The 23,149-nt window shown below is 44.9% G+C and overlaps 3 protein-coding genes across 7 annotated transcripts in view; all 3 read left to right on the top strand.

Moving 5' to 3' along the window:
• Positions 1–4,057: 4,057 nt before the first annotated feature.
• On the top strand, positions 4,058–9,570 carry LOC147012396 (homeobox protein otx5-B-like). The gene is made up of 3 exons (XM_085856509.1): positions 4,058–5,424; positions 6,820–6,971; positions 7,112–9,570. The coding sequence occupies exons 1-3, from the start codon at positions 5,322–5,324 to the stop codon at positions 7,766–7,768; spliced, it is 912 nt and encodes a 303-aa protein (XP_085712635.1). The 5' UTR covers positions 4,058–5,321; the 3' UTR covers positions 7,769–9,570.
• Positions 9,571–15,891: 6,321 nt separating this feature from the next.
• LOC147012394 (UTP--glucose-1-phosphate uridylyltransferase-like) overlaps positions 15,892–23,149 on the top strand; it is a 51,562-nt gene continuing 44,304 nt past the window's right edge. Inside the window, exons 1-4 of one of the 5 annotated variants that reach the window (XM_085856521.1) lie at positions 15,918–16,086; positions 19,242–19,374; positions 19,806–19,956; positions 21,792–21,896. In XM_085856521.1, the coding sequence (XP_085712647.1) occupies positions 19,822–19,956; positions 21,792–21,896 (240 nt within the window). In that variant the 5' untranslated portion in view covers positions 15,918–16,086; positions 19,242–19,374; positions 19,806–19,821. Of the gene's footprint in view, positions 16,087–19,064; positions 19,375–19,805; positions 19,957–21,791; positions 21,897–23,149 lie in introns of all 5 variants that reach the window. The other 4 variants (XM_085856519.1, XM_085856522.1, XM_085856520.1 and 1 more) reach the window with 4 other exon arrangements.
• On the top strand, positions 16,093–19,058 carry LOC147012395 (uncharacterized). Its single transcript, XM_085856523.1, has 2 exons — positions 16,093–16,959; positions 16,996–19,058. The coding sequence occupies exons 1-2, from the start codon at positions 16,846–16,848 to the stop codon at positions 17,806–17,808; spliced, it is 927 nt and encodes a 308-aa protein (XP_085712649.1). The 5' UTR covers positions 16,093–16,845; the 3' UTR covers positions 17,809–19,058.

Genomic DNA, 23,149 nt, shown 5'->3' with positions numbered 1-23,149 from the left:
AAAAAAGTTGACGTCATAATATTGCCACTAATGGAAATCGCCTGTACCATCATCTCCAAAACTAGGGAAGCTGTTTGAATTTTGTTTGCGGGAATCAAGCCGGGCATTAGCACAGATAATTTATCGCAGACCTGATACATCACAATGACGTCGTATTCGTTTTTATGATGTCGTCCTTAAGAGGACGAGAATCTTAGCTCATTTGAGCTTGTTTCCAAATTAATGAAAAACTTAAAGCTGAAATGTCTTGTGTCATTTAGTATTTAGCTCCCAGAGTCAATACTTTGTAGAAGTGCCTTTGGCAGCGATTCCTGTTTCGAGTCTTCTTGGGTATGTTTATATCAGTTTTGCACATCTGGATTTGGGGATTTTCTCCCATTCTTCCTCACAGACTTGCTCAAGTTCTGTCGAGTTGGATGGAGAGTGTCGGTGAACAGCAATCTTCAAGTCTTTTCACAGATTCTCAATGGGATTCAGGTCTGGACTTTGGCTAGGACACTCAAGGACTTTCACATTCTCGTTCTGAAGCCATTCCAGTGTTGCTTTGGCTGCATGCATGGGGTCATTGTCCTGTTGGAACGTAAATCTTTGCTGCAGTCTCGATCTTTTGCACTCTGAAGCAGGTTCTCCTCAAGGATTTGTCTATTTGGCTCCATTCATTGTTATCTCTATCCTGAGAAGTCTCCCAGTCCCTGCCGCTGAAAAGCATCCCCATAGCATGACGCTGCAACCAACATGCTTTACGGCAGGGATGGTGTTAGATGGGTGATGAGCTGTGCTTGGTTTCCAATAGACTGTTTTCAGTCTTTGTCAGAGTGCTGTCAGAGTCTTTCACATGCCTTTTTGCAAATTCCAGGTGTGCTGTCATATGCCTTATTCTCAGAAGTGGCTTCTGTCCGGCCATTCTCCCATAAAGCCTCGATTTGTGAAGTGCTGCAGAGATTGTTGTCTTTCCGGCAGGTTCTCCCATCTCAGCCAAGGAACTCTGCAGTTCTGTCAGAGTGGTCATTGGGTTTTTGGTCACCTCCCTGACCAAGGTCCTTCTTGCCCAGTTGTTCAGTTTTGTCAGACGGCCAGCTCTGGGAAGTCTGTGTGGTACCATATTATTTTTATTTCCTCATGATGGAGCTCACTGTGCTCTTGGGAACTTCCAACACTAGAAATTGTTTTATACCCTTCTCCAAATCTAAGCCTCCTCACAATTCTATCTCGGAGTTCTATGGACAGTTCCTTGGACTTCATGCTCTGACATGCACTATCAACTGTGGGAACTTTAGAAAGGTGTATTTCTTTCCAAACCATGTCCAATCAATTGAATTGGCTACAGGTGGATTCCAATAAAGTAGGTGAGACATCTCAAGGTTGATCAAAGGAAATTGGATGCACCTGAGCTCAATTTGAAGTGTCATAGCAAAGGGATTTGAATAGTTATTGACTCAAGACATTTCAGCTTTTCAATTTCAATTAATTTGTAAAAATTTCTAAAAACATGTTTTCACTTTGTCATTATGGGTATTTTGTGCAGATCAGTGACAAAGAAATTAAAATTAAATCCATTTTAAATTCAGGTTGTAACACAACAAAGTGTGAAAAGTTCAAGGGGTGTGAATACGTTCTGAATGCACTGTACATTGTACACGTATCAATTTAAGGGTACCGTATGTGACCCTTGGTAACAGTAAACTTGCGTATCTATAATACCGGGCCAAAAGAAACCGAGCGATCATCTGCGCCATCTTGCTGAGGAGAGTGGCGGAGCTTGGACTGCGCATGCGAAATTTGCTCCTCCTCTGCCCAAACTTGGGAGAGAGATGGAACTTGCATCAAGAAAGCAAACTTGGGTGTGTGTGTGTGTGTGTGTGTGTGTGTGTGTGTGTGTGTGTGTGTGTGTGTGTGTGTGTGTGTGTGTGTGTGTGTGTGTGTGTGTGTGTGTGTAAATAATTGCACCTGGCTGTAGTGAGCATCATCACGGATTGTAGTGAGCAAAATCATCGTAGTGAGCAAAACCGCATAATCCGCAAAGAACAACCATCCGTCTGCCACCCAGATGGTTGTTCCCGCAAATGCAAACCATTACAACCAGGAAGTGTGATTGATGTTTAAATGACGATTGTGGTCATCATTGATTAGAAATTTACCGGTATGCCGTCCTGATGAAAATTCGGGGCGGCATGCTCTTGAAGTCACGGGCACTCTCTCCAATGGAGGGGTCCAATTGTATGACCATGCATTCTGGCCCTTCGGGGTTACGATGTGTGTGTTTGTTTGACCATGTGCTTCAGCCTTTGGGCTGAGGGGCACATGTATGCTAATGGGACAGTCTTGTTGGATTGTTTGCTTTGGACATGGGGTCAAGGTGCACGTCCCAAGCTGTTTAAATGTTTTGATGTTTTTTTAAACTTTTTTGTATAAAAAAAGGTGCCTCCATAAGAGGTAAATAAGCCTGAAATCCGGATAGGTGGCTCCGTTTGATATTTAACTGATGTTAACCATGTAATCTTTGTCTGTTTGACAGAGTTGCCGGGATGAGGCCTCCGGATTGGAGGTGATGCTTTGGTGTCGGACTTTATGGCCATTGGAGATCAGGGGAGTGTTTGTCACACTCCGCATATTTCAATACTTTTTTTATATGCATATATAGAAATATATATTTTTAATATTTAACTATTTTTAGGAGTTTATAAGCTCTTCCTAAAATAGTTAGATAAAGCAATAAGCACTCTTCCTAAAATTTAGTGAAATAAAGTTACAAGCTGGTCATAAAAAATAGGCAAATAAAGCCACAACCTCTTATCTCGAAAAGGCTAAAGGTCTTCCAAAAAAGTTCCAAGCCCTTCTTAACAAAAGAAGTTTCAAGATAAAGCCACAAGCTCTTATTTAAATTATCGAGAAAAGGCTAAAGGTCTTCCTAGATATGAGTGAGATAAAGTTACATGCTCTTCTTAAAAAGCAGTTAGATAAAGCCACAAGCTTTTCCTAAAAAGTAGCTAAATAAAGTTATAATCTGGTCATAAAAAGTAGCCAAATAAAGCCACAGGGTCTTCTTTAAATTATCTCGAAAAGGCTAAAGGTTTTCCGAGATATTAGTGAGATAAAGTTACAAGCTCTTCCTAAAACGTAGTTCAATAAAACCACAAGCTCTTCCTAAAATTTGGCCAGATAAAGTCTTCTTCGTTTGTACGCAGCACAAGGCTGTGGGGGTACCATAACTGGCCCCGGGACTTGACTGTGCCACTGATGCAATGCCCTATGCTGGTTAGGGAAGGAATTTCTGATTTGTTCAGGGTGCCGGCGATAACAAGTCTACTCTTCACAAAGCACACGTGGGATCTATAACGTCCATCATGAATGCTGGCAGATGGGATTCCCATTTAGCGTCCGTTCGATGGACAGCACACATTGTTGAATCACCCCACCTGTGAAACACTGGGATGACAGTTTATAGATGGGTCAGGAGGTTAGTATGTGTACCTGAAGGCCATCCTGTCAGCTTACTAGATATTACAGGCTGTTCACACACACAAACACACACACACATTTTCGTGTGCAGCCTGTGGCTGTAGGTTGCATCATTGGTTAGCGACGCAGCTATGCCGCTGATGCAGTGCCACTATTACCAGTACACTGGTGCTCATTTTACAGACCTCGGAAGGATGACAGGCTGAGTCAACCCCACCTGGTGTTAATTCAGCAGCCTACAGGGCTCAAACTCAGGACCCCAGGATCCCAAGCCAGCCACCCTAACCCGTGAAGCCAACACCAGGCTTTACAAGCTGCTCATAAAAAGTAGATAAATAAAGCCACAAGCTCTTCTTAAAATTATTTAGAAAAAGCTAAAGGTCCTTCTAGATATTCTCTGAAGTTACAAGTTCTTCCGAAAAAAATATCTTGATAAAGCGACAAGTTCTTCCTCAAACGTAGCTGTCACATTGGTTGTTTTTCACGCATGTGTCCACCACATCATGTGAGCCAGCTCACTCGTCTTGTCGCACATTCCTCTCCATTCGCGTCGCATTGAAAGTAAATTATTGAACAAAGCAGTAAATTTCGCATCTAGACAGATCATCGATCAGGTTTTTAAGCAGATCCTTCGATTTGCAACAGGAGTTCTGAAAGCGTTTCACGATCTGCAGGTCAAGAATGGTTTACGTGTACTTTTTAATCAATTTTACTTTCAATACCTGAGGATTGAGCAACGGATGTTCCGACACACAGCGGTGGCCATGAGACGATGATACATTTACAACCTGTAAATCAAGGAAAAGCGTGAACATTTCGTGGCCGGTCTGTATAATATGTACGAGGTGAGGTCACACAACCTCCACCAACGAAGATGGGTGGAGGTGATGTTTTCACCCCAGTCTGTTTGTCTGTGAACAAAATATCTCGAAAAGTTGTGGACGGGTTTGAACGTAGATTTGGTGCACAGGTTGGGCGTGTGACAAGGATGAATTGATTCGATTTGGGTGAAAGTCCCGATCCGGATCCGAGAATTTTCGCGAATAATTCTTCACCATCGAGTGATAGTGCCAAAAACGATATACATCGTGATAGCTCAAAAAGTTGTGGACGAGTTACGACAAAAGTAGGTGGATGAGTTTGTTAGGTGACGAAAACAAGCCGATTTGATTTTGGTTCAGGTCTGATCTAGATCCGGCCTATTAGTGGGATACAAAACGTAAACTGTTCAACCTGGTGTTGGTATGCGATTCTAACGGATACACCTCTAGTTCATTTATGGGTTTACCTTTGCAGATAATTCTGCTTCTTGTACTAATTAGTCCTGTTTCTTTGTTGAAGTCTCAAACCTTTATTTGTTTCTAGTCACTTGTAACTCTTCCCTGCCTCCCCGTTCGTCCTGAGACCTACTGGTCAGTTTGTTAATCAATACCGACGAATTTGGCAACTTCGAGCAATGACATCAAATTTGTGAGCAACAGGGAAGCGATGTCAGTGAGGATCGAGGGTCCCAAAGCTTTCCGGCACAGAAGGGATCTCCTGCTGCGTGTCCATTCTGCTAATTGGGCTGCAAGTCCAGGCCAAACCGGACATTGGGTGAGGGCAAAGCTTTGGGGAGGTGTTGGAGAAATGCAACTGGGCGGGTAGGGTGTGAAACGTGGGACGTTTGTTGTGGGGGAGAGGTGATGGGTTGATCGGGCGGTGATGGAGTGAATCGAATGACACGAAAGCGCGCAACAAACTGGACGGTGGGGGGATACATCACCTCCTGGTAAAGGAGACCGCTTTACAGGAAGGGAAGCAAAGTGGTCACACGACGCAATTTCGACTTCAACCGCTTTTAACTCCCTTAGCAGGTCACCATGGCATATCTGGACTTGAAGCCGGGATCGTATGCAGGGATTACCGGGGTTAGTCTGGGTACGCCAGCACTGGACCTGTTCCACCCGGCGCTGGGATACGCAGGTGAGCGTTGGACTCGGAGTTCAAACTGAGGAATGATGATGTCATCACTGATTACTAATAAGTTTAACTCATTTTGCAAATTCCACTGAAACGGCAATCATGAACACAGCTCGTTCCATCAATAGTGGACGACTCATTCGTATTGCTTTGTTTGTCCTCTTTTGTTTCCTTAACAACAATAGCATAGTGACCGAAACAACGTTGAACGAACTATTGGTTGGAATCATTGCAAATGGATCGCAAACCACTCTTTAGGTTTTCGTGATTCATTTGAAGCACACGTTTTTTCAGGTGAATAACGACACATCATTGTGTGATATGATAGGAATGATCAATATATCGATTACAAACCGAGATCATCAATGCTTTTGGATTCGTGTTCTAAAAGGCCATTGATTTGTGAGGCTTTGATTTGCTCGATGCACCTGAGGCGACGTACCTGGGTTACAGGTGGTGATTACGTGGATCGCTTCTCAACGTCGCAGTGACCCCTTCTCGACTATCATGATGTTGACAATCGGTTACCATGTTTTACAAAACTCGTGGAACATTTGGATCATTTTACTTTATTTAATGCCCACAACTAAAGCCTTACCATCTTCATTACTTACAAAAAAAAAATATGTTAAAAAATCACATTGAGTTTTGTTTCGAAATGAACGTTACGATGGTTGAGGTGTCGGTGTAATCACCGCAACCACCGAAGGTGGTATGAGGTTATGTTTGTTTATCTGTCTGTCTGTCTGTCTGTCTGTCTGTGAGCAGAAACGTTGTGGTTGCATTCGGATGAAACGACGGACATATTGGCTGTTTGACAAGGACGAATTGATTCCATTTTGGTGAAGATCCGAGTCTGGATATGAGGATTTAAAAATGATTCTTCATCGTTGAGAAGATGGGGCCAAAAACGATATCCAGCATGATATTTGAAAAAGTTGTGGACGAGTTGTGACAAAACCAGCTGGATGAGTTAGTGATATGACAAGAACAAGCCGATTCAATTTCAGTTCAGGTCTGGATCCAGATCTGCCCTGTCAGTCATTGGTGGGACACAAAACGTAAACTGTTCAGCCGAGCCAGACGCACAGTATGTGCTCTACCGAGCGCCGTTGTAGTTAACACTTGTTTGTCTCTCTATACCCTGAACACGAGTTGGCTTCTGTCGCTAAGGGAAAGGCTTTTGTAATCGCACACACACATCTACATATATATATATATATATATATATATATATATATATATATATATATATATATATTTAATTCTCAAATCCACTGTAATCTGTATACCCTGTGAAAGCTCTGCAATGTTCTTTCTGGTAGCCAGGATTTCAGCATTTCGCATGTTCTACGTCTTTGTCTTTCCTCGATGTTCCTTTCGCTTCCCCGCCAACAGCAGCTCCGCGCAAGCAACGCCGAGAGAGGACCACATTCACACGCGCACAGCTCGACCTGCTTGAGAACCTGTTCGCGAAGACTCGCTACCCAGACATCTTCATGCGTGAGGAGGTAGCACTTCAAATAAACCTTCCAGAATCGCGTGTCCAGGTGAGGTCTTTCAAAGATCCGGGTGAACCTTTGTTGAAGATTGCATGCAGGTGGTTCTGTGATCCTGAGCATTGTGCAAAATTAGAAAAATGATCAAAATGCCATCACTGCATGTCTTGCACACTTTTCATCCCTTGCAGGTGTGGTTTAAGAACAGACGGGCTAAGTGCAGACAGCAGCAAAGCTCCGGCGTGGGGAAAACACGACCACCAAAGCGGAAATGTTCCCCCCAAGGAAATTCTTCCTTGGAAACGGCACAAGATGGAGCCGCACCAAGCACAACGAGCGGGCTCGGTCCTGAGGGCGGAATGACCACCGTGGCAGCATCAGCAGCGGCAGTGAGCCTGTGGAACCCTGCACCGGGTTCTCCAGAAGTTCTCGGTGTGAATAATCCCTTGTGCGAGTCGCCGTCAGTCCTGTCACGTGCTGTTTACTCTGCCAACTACGGCGCTAATGGCATGTACCATGAAGGCTGCGGCACAGGGACCACGACCGCGTCCTTGTACCCCGGCATGGACTGTAGTGGAGCATACCTGGCTCCTAGCTCCGGGATGAGTCCCATAGACATGGGCGCTACTGTAGGATCCGGCCTTCTGCCTCCTATATCCTCCCCAGGCATGCTTTCTGTGCAGGGATGCTGTGCACTGGGGTCAACAGGGGCTCTAGGATTAATGCCATGTTCAGCTGATTACCTCGACTACGGCAAGGAGTCAGGAACCTGGAAGCTGAACTTTAATCCAGTGGAGTCCTGTTTAGATTATAAGGATCCAAGCTTGTGGAGGTTCCAGGCATTGTAACTCATTCGGATGTTAAAGTGGTTGAAAAAGGCTCATTGGCAAAATCCAGAATCGATATCAATATGAAGTGACAAAAGGCATTTGCCATGTTAAGGTATTCAAAAAATGAAGGCACCACCAACTAGTACTTTGTTGTTGCCTGTTAGGCTCTGGGGCCACCATCATGCTGGGTAGCGATACTAATTGGTGCCTTCGTTTTGGAATGTTGATTTTCCCAACTACAATCAGTATTTTTACAAATATAACAGGTGCGTTGGTGTTCTAGCTTACTTTGAAATGCAAGCATCATTGTAGTAATGAGTGACGAAGTTGTAATTGTAGAGTTAGTACAAACTCAGTCTTTATGAACTCGTAATCATACTTAATACATACTCTATATTTATGAATTTCGAGATGCAAAGTTGAAAGAAAATGCTTTTGTCATAAAACGTTTTTCAAACCACTGGATCTTGATTTCTCATGGTTGTTATCAGCCATGAGGCGGTGATGTATCAATGGCTGAGTGATGCAAACCGTGGTGTATACCGTTGGCTTCTTATTATTGTTATTTCGTATGCGTCACATGGTTGCGGCTTGCGTCATTTGTTGGCGCAGTCCTGCCGCTGATGCAGTGCCCCCTATAGGAATTCATCATTTGTTCAGGGTGCCGGCAATAAGTCGCCTCCTCTTCACGAAGGACACCGTGGGATCTTTAACGTCCACTGCCTGATGCCGGCACACGGAACACCCAGTTTATTTGAACGTCCCATCCCACCTGAGCGACGACACACACACTGATGAATCATCCTGCCTGTGAAACGCCAGCAGGACAGTTTATGGCTAGCTGGACGGGATTCAAACCAAGGCTGGACAGCTTTTAGAGGCTTGTGTGCATACCTGAAGGTTGTCCTGCCAGCCCATATCGTTTGCTGCGATTACATTTCAAGGAAGGAACCGTCTTACCATGTTATCAGGCCTGGTGGCTTATATTAAGGGTTAAGGTGGATGGCTTAAGATCTTCGGGTCTTGAGTTCAAGCCCCTGTAATCTATTGAATTAACACCAGGTAGGGTTGACCCAGCCTGTCACTCTTCTGAAGGCGGCAGAATGACTACCAAATGGCCTTACTGGTAAGAGGGGCATTGCATCAGCAGCACAGCTGTGCCCCCAGAAAGTTATGCAGCTAAGCAGCCAGAGGGTGCATACAAATAAATAAATAAAACAACATATCCACTTCCCTTAGTCATTCCTTAACTACTTCATAAATGCTTTACCTTTGTTCTGCATGACAAATATCAGGTACTCTTCATTCAGATACTTTTCACACGTGAATGTCTTACAGGTAGTGAGCGCACTTACCTCTGACCTGTATAATCTGAGTTCGATTCCCGACCTGCCAATAAACTGTCCATCTGATTGGTGCGTCGCAGGCAGGGTGATGGATAAATGAGTGCACGGTCTCTCAGATAGATGTTAAGTGTTGGTGTTCCAACTGCTAGCGTTACCTGGTGGATGTTGAAGATCCTTCGGTCTTCCATTGAGAAAAGGCAAACAACCACCGGAACCCCAAACAAATCACAAAATCCTCTCCTGACGATCTGTCGGGCCTCTGCGTCCACCACGACGACTAAGCCTTGAGGGTGAACCATGATGCCAAAGTGGGTCATGACAGTGTATACCTTCCTATCGAACAAGGCACAACATGTTGTCCATGATGATCACATGAACAGCCATTCTTTACCCAATACAATGAAACCAGACAGGTGAGACAGCTGATATTTCACACACAAGCAAGTAGTGATCCAGTCAAAACCAATATTTCAATATTCACTGTTATCTTTTTCATTTAGCTGTTTATTTTAATTCTGTAGTTCATGATGACCATGTTGACGTTCTTCATGTTCGTTGTTTTTGGGACGTTATATAAATGAAACGAAAAGAGAGAAAAAAAAAAACAAAACAAAGGTGTGTGCTTGCCTTCTTTTGATTCTCAGACACCTGGGTTGCAAACACAGCTGTCTTACAACTTGTTATCCATGCTCAGATGGGCACAGCGAGGAATTCCCCGGTACCCGCAGAGCTCCACAAAGCAACTAATTAGCCTCAAGACCTCAACAGTAATCATCGAAGCGATAGTCAGGCTGTTCTTCATTAGGCTAAGAGAAGGAAGAAAGGAAAGGAAGAGGAGGAAATATTTGGCTTGGCCCTGTTTGCTGACTCTCAAGCTCTTCTGCCTCTATCGCCATTTATTTTTGGGCCATCATCAAACGGAATGCTCCGACTTGCTGACCTTCAGCTCCTCCATCTCAACATCCGGATATATTGCTCCGGCCTGTTCAAAATATCAAATGCATGGATCGGACAAAGTTCTAATATCCTTGATTATTTCCCAATATGTTGCTTGCTGGAGAAAATGTACTAACTCAGTTCTTTTGGGTTGGATTACAAGAAATTAATTCAATCATTTTTATGATCTCACCGTTTGTTGTGTTGTTCGTTGAAGTAAGGTGTTCGATATCCCGTGTCATGAACTGAGATAGTACTTTTGCACGTCTAAAGTTGAGTGTAATGAAAGTAAATCGAATGATTCGTTTTAGAATAGGAAATGGTGGATGTGGCAAACAAGTGATTTTCAGGTGTCATCATCGCCAGATGCTACGGGTAGAAATATTGGACCAAAACAACGAGTTATCTCTCTCCTCTGCAAAGTACTTCGAAGAAGTGTATAACTATGTTTTGTGGTAAAGTATCTGAGACGGTGATCGTACACGAGAAGTTGTGGACAACCATGCTCGAAATGGATTTTCCAGGACATTGATTTCAAGACTTCGTCTCAAGGACAAATTGTGCGAGTGAGGAGTAAGTTTACTTGTTCAATTAAAGAGTTCAGAGAACACCTTACCCTGCACTGTGTTGAGAAAAAGGATGTGGGAAGGGTTTTCTCAACTCATCAGGGCAACCAAACGTATTGTTGCGAGGCCGGGCGTCGGCCGCGAGCACGACCGCCACATGGGGCTGCAGAGTCGGCTCGACCGATCACCCGGAATTTAGATCGTACTTTTCGGAAAAGTCCGAGAAGTACGGGTCCCTTAGCGGACCGTGAAGGGTCAATATTTCTACCACGTGGTACAGGGTTATTCGCCAATTTTCAAAATACCTAGAGACCACGTGGCGATTTAACGAGTCTCCACACCCTCGACGGGACTTGTACGGAACGAACCGCTTAGCGTACTCGGACCGCGTGCGATCCGAGCGGTTTATCACCGAGGTCGGTCGGTCCCAAATGTCCCGTTGCAACGGCAACGGCCTGGCTAATTTTCCAACACGCAGCACACTAAGTCACTGGAGGAAAGGACATGGACGAGCTGAAACATTTAACAATCGGGGTATAATAATCGGGGTATAATCGAGGAATGAGGGAAGTATGCAAGAGCAGAGTTAAACCGGTTATTAAAGGCACTTATGTGCAGCACGGCACTTATACCATTCACTACTTATCTGACTGGTGGCACGAACACACACACGCACACACCCAAAATAATCAGACCAAATGGTCTTTATTGAGGCCTATCTCGGACCTGTCTGCCTCGTGCGGTCTTCAAGGACCAGGTCCTCGGGGCAGAACTGGACCCCTAGCACGATCCAGACGCCCTCACGACCGGGCTCCAGGTGAACGGAAGTCGGCAGGGCGAAAGGTGGCAGGAGAACACCCTCCATTCCACCGACCACTCCGTGCGCAGATGCTTTCAGAACTCCCTTGCACGCAGATGTCCACTTCTTTCCAGAACTCTCAGAACCCATGCGCGCACTTCTTGCCAGAACCAGAACTCCACGAACACGCAGACCACGCCTATAATTATACCCCCTCTTCAGAGGGGGGGGGGCGGGCCTCCTCGCGACCCTCCCTCTCTCACTGGCTGGTTTTGGTGCGCAAAATCGCTCTTCGTCTCTCTCACTGGCCAAAACGGGCGGCAAGCTCCTTGATTGGCCCGGTGGCGTGGTGACGTCACGCGGCGCCCTTTGTTCCTGTCGCGGGATCTGATTGGCCGGGCAACGGTTACCCCACTTGTTGCACGCTGATTGGTCGAGGGCCACCGCGCGGCTCCTCCCTGAACTCCGCCCACCATGACGTCGGCCAGAGCGAGGTGAAGGAAGCGAAGTGAAGGTGAGGGTGATGCGGTGTCGTCGGCATTGATGTTGGTGTAAAATAAACGAAAAGAAAACCTGATTATTAAAATAACTCCACAGTGCAGGAACATTTAATTACCCATTAGACCAGGGACGGGACCCTAACTGGCAACACGTACTTACCGATATAACTGATCTATAGGACCTGTATGTTGTGTGCTCATGGCTTCCAGATTCGCAACAGTATATCCTCCGTGCGAGATAAGGATTGTTACCTAAAATGGCTTACAAAGCTTCTAAAATAAGCCAAAAATACTTGGAAACATGCCAAAGGCTCGTAGACGGATGCGTTCTACCCAAACCTTCGACCATTGTTGCCAGCAAGTGGACTTTGAACCTTGCACGATTACCATGTGTGAACGTGGCAGTGTTGGTGATTTATTTAATGGACGTCTGCAATTGGAAAACCGATGCCGTCATTCCAAACGTGCAGGTAAACTTACTCGATGGAGACAATGTATCTGGTTTGGGTCTCTCTTAACACTGATGGGAAGGTCATATCTCGGGCTTGGCAATGTACAGGATAAGTTCAAAATGATGATTTTTAGGAGGTGGGAGGGGGGCGAGTGGGGGTTGTATTAGCATACCTCTGCCCCGCAATACCTGATCCACGAGAATATATCAGACCCAATACATTTTTGAGATATCACGCTACATATCATATTTTTTGGCCCTATATCACTCAATCGTGAAGAATCGCTTTAAAAATTAAATGATTCTCGTATCCAGATTCTGATTAGGATCTTCACCACAATCGAATCAATTCCTCCTTGTCATACACACAATCTGCCCACCAAGCATCATCCAAATCCGTCCACAACTTTTTGAGATATTTTGATATATATATATATATATATATATATATATATATATATATATATATATATATATATATATACATATATATATATATATATATATATATATATATATATATATATATATATATATATATATATATCATTTTAGCCCGAGCAATGGTGAAGAATCACGAAAAACATTCTCGGATTCGGATTCAGATCGTCACCAAAATTGAATCGATTCTTCCTTGTCACACACCCAACGTGTCCACCGAGTTTCATCCAGATCCATGATCCATCCATAACTTTTTGGGATATCCTGCACACAAACAATCAGACAGACAGGGGTGAAAACATAACCTCCTTCGCGCCCTTTGGTGGTGGAGGTAATGATTTTTTTGCATCTGTTGGTAAAAGGAGAAGCGTTTGTGTTAGCGGGCTCACGTTTTTGTGTGAACGCGGGCTCACAAGGTTTTCTATTCCATTTCAAAATTCCGATTAAGAATGTTCAACAACGTAAAAGGGTGGAAATCAGCCTCGCTGAACTAGTATTAGCGAACGCACTGAGCTTCATTCTTAACGCGTGCACATGAGAGAATAGGAAACAACAACAATAACACAATACCTTGGCAATTTGGAATCCGTGTCGTTGGCTATGACCCTTTTGCTTCCGTTTTTTTTTGCTTCTGGTTTTTTTTTTTTTGTTTCCGGTTTTTGTCATGGGGAATGATGCATGCCGGGAGATGAAGGCATCGTCGGAGACATGAAAGACCCAAATATCAGACATGGTGTATATTTCCTCCACTGATTTTAATAAAGATATCTCCCGCATCGTCAAAAAATAATATTTAATCCTGATTAACGTTATTTGATCGCTGACCCCGAATCCAGGCCGAAGTAACCGGAAATTGCGTAAACAGTTGTGAACAAGTTGTAGGTAAAGTCAGAAGCGAATGGAAGAAGAATACTATGTTCGCTTCTGGTATTAATTTTTTTAGATGAGATCCTTTTCTAGGCGGTGTAGTTGTTGTTGTGAAGGTAATGTTGAGGTAATATTTATTTTTGCAAATGAGATCCTGTTCCAGGCGGTGTAGTTGTTGTTGTAAAGGTAATGTTGAGGAAGTTTTTTTTTCAGGTGAGATCCTGCTCAAGGCGGTGTAGTTGTTGTTGTGAAGGTAATGTTGAGGTAATATTTATTTTTGCAGATGAGATTCCTGTTCTAGGCGGAGCCTGGTGTTGGCGCAGTGGTTAGGGCAGCGGCTTGGAATCCAAAAGGTCCCGAGTTCAAGCCCCGTTGGGCCACTGAATTAATACACCAGGGGGTTGACTCAGCCTGTCATCCTTCCGAGGTCGGCGAAATGAGTACCAGTGTACTGGGCCGGTGTATACCCCGGTTAAAATAGGTGACCATATCCCTGTGTTGTAAGAGGCGACCAGGGTTGCGTCAGGAAGGGCATCCGGCATAAAACATGTGCCAAATCACTATGCGGATCATACGGATGATCTGCTGTGGCAACCCCTAAAGGGAGCAGCCGAAAGAAGAAGAAGAAGAAGATTCCTGTTCTAGGCGGTGTAGTTGTTGTTGTGAAGGTGATGTTGAGGTAATATTTTTTTCAGATGAGATCCTGTTCTCGGCAGTGTAGTTGTTGTTGTGAAGGTAATGTTGAGGTAATATTTTTTTCAGATGAGATCCTGTTCTAGGCGGTGTAGTTGTTGTTGTGAAGGTAATGTTGAGGTAATATTTATTTTTGCAAATGAGATCCTGTTCCAGGCGGTGTAGTTGTTGTTGTGAAGGTAATGTTGAAGAAATTTTTTTTTTCAGATGAGATCCTGTTCTCAGTGGTGTAGTTGTTGTTGTGAAGGTAATGTTGAGGTAATATTTTTTTTTCAGATGAGATCCTGTTCTCGGCGGTGTAGTTGTTGTTGTGAAGGTAATGTTGAGGAAATTTTTTTTTCAGATGAGATCCTGTTCTCGGTGGTGTAGTTGTTGTTGTGAAGGTAATGTTGAGGAAATTTTTTTTTTCAGATGAGATGCTGTTCTAGGCGGTGTAGTTGTTGTTGTGAAGGTAATGTTGAGGAATTTTTTTTTCAGATGAGATCCTGTTCTCGGCGGTGTAGTTGTTGTTGTGAAGGTAATGTTGAGGAAATTTTTTTTCAGATGAGATCCTGTTCTCGGCGGTGTAGTTGTTGTTGTGAAGGTAATGTTGAGGAAATTTTTTTTTCAGATGATATCCTGTTCTCGGTGGTGTAGTTGTTGTTGTGAAGGTAATGTTGAGGAAATTTTTTTTTTCAGATGAGATGCTGTTCTAGGCGGTGTAGTTGTTGTTGTGAAGGTAATGTTGAGGAATTTTTTTTTTTCAGATGAGATCCTGTTCTGGGCGGTGTAGTTGTTGTGAAGGTAATGTTGAGAAATTTTTTTTTTCAGATGAGATCCTGTTCTAGGCGGTGTAGTTGTTGTTGTGAAGGTAATGTTGAGGAATTTTTTTTTTCAGATGAGATCCTGTTCTCGGCGGTGTAGTTGTTGTTGTGAAGGTAATGTTGAGGTCATATTTATTTTTGCAGATGAGATCCTGTTCTAGGCAGTGTAGTTGTTGTTGTGGAGGTCATGTTGAGGCAATATTTATTTTTCATTGCAAAAAGACTTTAATTTAATATATTTTGGAAGCGAATGTAAGAAGAATTCTACGTTCGCTTCTCGGCTTTGCCTATTCCATATTATCACGATACAACCTCCGTTGTTTACAAAGCCTTTCGCCGCGCTCTTCATGATCAGCACAAGCACAATGCAAATTGCAGTTGACGACAAGAAAACAACTGAGATTACAGAAGGATGGCAAGCTTCAACCATTCAAGCGTTAATATTTTTGATTTGCGCTGTTAACCTTGGTTAGTTATGATTAAAAAACAAAACATTAAACTAACGTTTAATTTGCGCCAACAACGCCAACAACGCCAACAACGCCAACAACGCCAACAACGCCAACAACGCCAACAACACCAACAACACCAACATATTTGGAGTTGGGACTTGGGAAGTTCCTCACTCGAAGATGAAGTTATATTAACACCAATGAGTAAAACTGTCTGTTGCGCAGATATAGATATATATATATAGAAATAATTCAGTGGGGTCTTGTTTTGTTCGACAACAACAACAACAACAGCAACAACAACGACAACAACAACAACAACAACAACAACAACAACAACAACAACAACAGCAACGTCACATTTTGTTCATCGACCTCACAAGTCTGAACGTGAAGACGAGGAAGCAGTTGTTTGTTGGGAAACGTGGTTCAGTCGGTGCATTTTGGACTTCGTTTTGTTCTTCACCATTCACTCTTGAGCCGTGAGTATTTGGCGCCAAATTGTTCACGGATAACGTGCTCCGTGTGTGCGAGTGTTCCTTGAACGGGAGTTTGTTTGTACTTTGATATTTTCACCTCTCCGGTGTTAAGGTTCAGGTAAGATCAGGTAAGATCAGGTAAGATCAGGTAAGGAGTGGCGTTGCCTGGGGGATCCGACTGAGCAGGTTCTTTCGTTCCGGTTTATTTTCGAGGAAGGAATGTAAATTGTTTATTATTCATGTGTATTTGGGCTGAAGGGGCTTTGTGGGAGCAGCAATGGAAAGAGGGTCGAACTCAAGGTAGACTGTTCGTTCAGACCAACACAGGCCACACAGGTAGACTGTTCGTTCAGACCAACACAGGCCACACAGGTAGACTGTTTGTTCAGACCAAGAGAGGCCACACAGGTAGACTGTTCGTTCAGACCAACACAGGCCACGCAGGTAGACTGTTCGTTCAGACCAACACAGGCCACGCAGGTAGACTGTTCGTTCAGACCAACACAGGCCACACAGGTAGACTGTTTGTTCAGACCAACACAGGCCACACAGGTAGACTGTTCGTTCAGACCAACACAGGCCACACAGGTAGACTGTTCGTTCAGACCAACACAGGCCACACAGGTAGACTGTTCGTTCAGACCAACAGAGGCCACACAGGTAGACTGTTTGTTCAGACCAACAGAGGCCACACAGGTAGACTGTTCGTTCAGACCAACAGAGGCCACACAGGTAGACTGTTCGTTCAGACCAACAGAGGCCATGCAGGTAGACCGTTCGTTCAGACCAACAGAGGCCACACAGGTAGACCGTTCGTTCAGACCAACAGAGGCCACACAGGTAGACTGTTTGTTCAGACCAACACAGGCCACACAGGTAGACTGTTCGTTCAGACCAACAGAGGCCATGCAGGTAGACCGTTCGTTCAGACCAACAGAGGCCACACAGGTAGACCGTTCGTTCAGACCAACACAGGCCACACAGGTAGACTGTTTGTTCAGACCAACACAGGCCACGCAGGTAGACTGTTTGTTCAGACCAACACAGGCCACGCAGGTAGACTGTTCGTTCAGACCAACACAGGCCACGCAGGTAGACTGTTTGTTCAGACCAACACAGGCCACACAGGTAGACTGTTCGTTCAGACCAACACAGGCCACGCAGGTAGACTGTTTGTTCAGACCAACACAGGCCACACAGGTAGACTGTTCGTTCAGATCAACAGAGGCCACGCAGGTAGACTGTTCGTTCAGACCAACACAGGCCACGCAGGTAGACTGTTCGTTCAGACCAACACAGGCCACACAGGTAGACTGTTCGTTCAGATCAACAGAGGCCACGCAGGTAGACTGTTCGTTCAGACCAACACAGGCCACGCAGGTAGACTGTTCGTTCAGACCAACACAGGCCACGCAGGTAGACTGTTCGTTCAGACCAACACAGGCCACGCAGGTAGACTGTTTGTTCAGACCAACACAGGCCACACAGGTAGACTGTTCATTCAGATCAACAGAGGCCACGCAGGTAGACTGTTCGTTCAGACCAACACAGGCCACGCAGGTAGACTGTTCGTTCAGACCAACACAGGCCACGCAGGTAGACTGTTCGTTCAGACCAACACAGGCCACGCAGGTAGACTGTTTGTTCAGACCAACACAGGCCACACAGGTAAACACTGACACTCGTAACTCGGGTCCCCAAATATTACTGAACGGACTGGTTTGACGGCGCATGACAAACTTGGAGAGTGAGCTCACAAATAAAGAAAGCTTACCTCGAAGGAGGACTTTATATTTCCACTTCCAATACAATATACACACACTGCTATGTTTCAATGTAAAACTCCTCAGACGGTGATCGTACATGAGAAGTTGTGGACAAACATGTTTGAATTGTCTGTTCGTGGACAAACTGGAGGATTGATTGATTATAAAAGACTTTGTATTGAGGGCAACTGTTGGCGGTAAGGAGTAAACTTATTTAAGGAAAACTTTCTCACGGAAGGACTCGAGTGCAGAGTGGGTTTGGAATTCTTTTGAGGAAAGAAAAACTTCCTGAAAAACATGTATATATTCATTTACATTAAATTGTTCACAATTGAACAATGCTTCTTCTTCTTCTTCTTCTTCTTCGCGACTATGCTGGTGATGCTGCGACCCCATATCAGTACGCTGGTACTCATTTCGCTGACCAATGAGGGGCAATCAACCCCAACCGGTGTTAATTCTGCGGAAAACGGGGCTCAGACGCAGGACCCCAATATCCCAAGCCAGCCACTCCAACCACGAAGCCAAACACCAGGTTTAATTGAGCACTTGCAATTCAATCAATGACCGATATATTTATCTCTTATAATCAAAGGAAGGACCAAATCCTGAATTGAAGTCATCAGAACGAACTTGAATATGTAAGGGAAAACATGGAGTCCCCAGAAGGAACCTGGATAGGATTTGGGTTTCAGCCGCGACTCCTCCACCCGCAAAAACCTGAACTTCATGCACTACCCGCAAAAAAGGGACCTGAACCAAAATCGAATCTGCTTGTTCTCGTCACCGAACCAACTTATCGCATAACAAACATCCAGGCATCTGCCATGGTTACCATTTGGCGGTGATTAATCCTCATTCAAGAGGCCTGAGACCAGTCGATGGTGCTCAGATGCAAGGTTTGTTTGATGACATCACCTCGACAACCAACATACCTGGACGGGTCCATTCCCTGCCTGCAGTGGCCACCCACCTCCCATGTTTGTATTGATTTATATTATAAGCAATGGTCTGTAATTTTAAATGCCTGGATTAATTATTTTTGCCAAGACCATATTTTATTATTATTATTATATATCCCAGATCTTGTAAACAAATATAATTGCATTGATTAGTTTTGATCACATTTTTTATTTTCCTTGTTCTGAAGTTTGTAATTTCTCAAATTTCTTCTCCTTTCTCCACCTTGTGCTTCATGCACCACGCTCCATGGAGAGCATCGGTTCTGCCGAAGCGGTTTTGTGGCTAGCTTCACAATCTGGGACGGATTGCCACTCCGACGCAGGAAGTCAGGGCAGGAGTTTGTAATTTGTTCCTGGTGCGGTGATAGCTCGTCGACTTTTCACAAGGGACACCGTGGGAACTTTTGCATCCACCAACTAATGCCGGCAGGCAGGACACCCGTTTAACGTCCATTCGAGGGACTGCGCACGCATTGATGAATCGCCCTGCTCGTGAAACACCGGGATGACGGTTGAAAGCGGGATCGGGATTCCAACCCAGGCTAGACGGCTCAGAGGTGAGGGTGCGTACCTCTCCTCTTTGTTTTTGATTGTATCATCTGGGATCTTTTGAGAAAGGTGCGTTATTTCTCGTGTGGAATGCAAAAAGTCCTTGTAGCTGTCTCGGTGAATGTTTGTTTGTTTTTATCGCCATGTTTTGTATTGATTATATAATATGCACAAAGTGAAACAATTTATCACCTTACCCTTTTACCTCTCCATGTATGCTCAAGCTCTTCTGTCCCCTTCTCTTACTTGTAACTGTCCCCATCCACCTCTTCCTCCCCAGCTTCCCTAACCCCTAACTTCCCTTTCCTCCCTGTCCTACTTCCTTCATGTCTTTTTCTTCTAATGGAGTTTGTCAATTTTTCTCTCCTTACTTCCCCTTCCTTTGCTTACTTTATAAACATATGGCCCTTTATCCTTGTGTTAAATATCTGTCTGACCCTCACAGGTGCACTAGTACAGCAATGGAGACCAGCGTTGTCCTGGAGCAGATGGAAAGGCCGGCAGAGATGTGCTTGGAAGTCCAGCATGACATTGAGGTTGCAATGGAGAAGGAACTGAACAAGCTTGTGCTTGCAACAGCTGCTGCCCAGCGGGAGGTAATCCATAGCAGACGTTCGGACTCGGACCTGTACTTTGTTTTGACTTGTTAATGATTATTTTTCACGAACGGAGTACCTGCCCGACGGGCGATCTTGTTCCAAGTATGCAACACGTTCTCCTGACTCAAACCTTTTATTTGGGCGGTGTATAGGCAACTGACAGCTCTGTATATGCAAAAATATACATGAACTGACAGCCCAAAATACTGACTTGCGTGCATGAAGCAAAAACACGTACCGACTGCTTATAATTCAAGACACTTCACTGTACTGGAACAAGGGGGGCAGGAACACTGAACTGCAACACAGGGGGACAGAAACACGGAACTGCAACACAGGGGGACAGAAACACGGAACTGCAACACAGGGGGGACAGAAACACTGTACTGGAACACAGGGGGACAGAAACACTGTACTGGAACACAGGGGGACAGGAACACTGAACTGGAACACAGGGGGACAGGAACACTGAACTGGAACACAGGGGGACAGAAACACTGTACTGGAACACAGGGGGACAGGAACACTGAACTGGAACACAGGGGGACAGGAACACTGAACTGGAACACAGGGGGACAGAAACACTGTACTGGAACACAGGGGGACAGGAACACTGAACTGGAACACAGGGGGACAGAAACACGGAACTGGAACACAGGGGGACAGAAACACTGTACTGGAACACAGGGGGACAGAAACACTGTACTGGAACACAGGGGGACAGGAACACTGAACTGGAACACAGGGGGACAGAAACACTGAACTGGAACACAGGGGGACAGGAACACTGAACTGGAACACAGGGGGACAGAAACACTGTACTGGAACACAGGGGGACAGGAACACTGAACTGGAACACAGGGGGACAGAAACACAGAACTGGAACACAGGGGGACAGAAACACTGTACTGGAACACAGGGGGACAGAAACACTGTACTGGAACACAGGGGGACAGAAACACTGAACTGGAACACAGGGGGACAGAAACACTGAACTGGAACACAGGGGGACAGAAACACTGTACTGGAACACAGGGGGACAGGAACACTGAACTGGAACACAGGGGGACAGAAACACGGAACTGGAACACAGGGGGACAGAAACACGGAACTGCAACACAGGGGGACAGAAACACGGAACTGCAACACAGGGGGGACAGAAACACTGTACTGGAACACAGGGGGACAGGAACACTGAACTGGAACACAGGGGGACAGAAACACGGAACTGCAACACAGGGGGACAGAAACACTGTACTGGAACACAGGGGGACAGGAACACTGAACTGGAACACAGGGGGACAGAAACACGGAACTGCAACACAGGGGGACAGAAACACTGTACTGGAACACAGGGGGACAGGAACACTGAACTGGAACACAGGGGGACAGAAACACGGAACTGGAACACAGGGGGACAGAAACACGGAACTGCAACACAGGGGGACAGAAACACGGAACTGCAACACAGGGGGGACAGAAACACTGTACTGGAACACAGGGGGACAGGAACACTGAACTGGAACACAGGGGGACAGAAACACTGTACTGGAACACAGGGGGACAGGAACACTGAACTGGAACACAGGGGGGGTAGGAATACTGTACTGTAAATGGTGAAGACTTGTAATACCTTCCCCCACCTGGAGGCAGCGCTATACGATGCACATTTACATAGAGAATTTGCGTTTCATTCATTGCGTGCGATTTCTTTCTTTTCATGGATTTTTTTCACCGTGGTTACCGGTAGTAATTCAAAGGGTTCATAAGTTCTTTATTTGTCACAGGTTTTTTTTTTTTTTAATACTTGTGTTCCTCTTTCTGACTCACAGAAAATGGAGACCGATTTAAAAGACTTCCAAGCAGAGTTTGCAAGGTTTCTGGAACACAGGCCTCATGTTGATTGGGCGCAAATAGAGAAACTACCCAACGGAGCTGTGAGTTACATTTAATGTTGTTGTTATGATTTGGGTTTCAAGCGCACAAGGCGAGGAAACCTATTGTTATTGTTCAGACTTATTATTATTATTATTATTATTATTATTATTGTTGTTATTACTAGCAGGGACCCTTTGAACATGTTCGCAATGTTAAATGTGACTTTAAGTCCTCAACTACCCACCCCTCACAAACCCCAAGTCGTCAACTCCCCGAACAACCAAAAGGCATCAATCTTTCCCACACCCACCTCCCCCTTCACAGCCTCAACCTCACCCTCCCATCTATGTCCCATCTTTGCTTCTCTTGTCCTCCCCTCCTCCCACTCATTATAGTAAATGGGCATTCCCACATCGAAACGGCAGAATATTCAATGTCTTTCCCTCCCCTACCAAGCTATTATTGACTTCAGAGAAACCATGACTGAAGCATCTCCTACATATTGTGGCTCGTCACGGTCACCTGTCCAACCCGCAATCCCAATCCCACGAGATATACGGATGCTCCGTGGAATTGCAACTCTCAAGTGACCATGAGCAGGCTAATTGTGCCGATAAACGACCCAAAACCCTGTCTGTGTTTGTCTGTCTGTCTGTGAACAGGATATCTCAAACAGTTGGGGACGGATTACGATGAAACTTGGTGGATGAGTTGTTTAGGTGACAAGAACAAGCCGGTTAGAATTTGGTTCATGTCCGTATCCAGATACAGCCTATCTGTGGGATATAAAATGTAAACAGTTCAGCCTGGCGGAGGTATGAGGTATGCCCTCAACCAAGTGCCATTCTAATTTGCTATATTTCTGCATGTTTTTGTGTTTTTTTTTTATATACCTGTCTAATAATAAATTAAATGAAAAGACAAAGACCTTTGTAATGACCTGAGTTATATGGTCCGTGATCGAGTCGTTTAAGAGAAAATATTCAGAGATAATAGCAAGGATCTGAGCAACCTCGGCGATTAACATCCCTATTTGGGAGAATGCTACGTAGTTATTTGGGTGGTTGATAGACAACCGATCACTGCCTCGATCGCTGAGGCCTATCTTCACAAGACCCGTGATGCTGATCACCTCAAAATCCTTTTGACTCCCGCTTTGGTCATTTTATGCCGAAGGGAAAACTTGTAGGATGGGGGCATGGTAATTGTGTATATGACTCCTCTGAAGATGTCTGGCTTCATTTTGCAGGAAGCACCAACATGGCGGCTTTATGATTTCTTGTTTGAGATTGAAATTGTGGGTGGACTCAGG

Source organism: Eptatretus burgeri, chromosome 15 (assembly GCF_056783735.1).
Source record: "Eptatretus burgeri isolate ZD-2024b chromosome 15, Ebu_testis_v1, whole genome shotgun sequence".
In the NCBI taxonomy this organism is placed as follows: Eukaryota; Metazoa; Chordata; class Myxini; order Myxiniformes; family Myxinidae; genus Eptatretus; species Eptatretus burgeri.
Note: the sequence above shows the minus strand (reverse complement) of the source record. Positions and strands in the feature narration are given on the sequence as shown.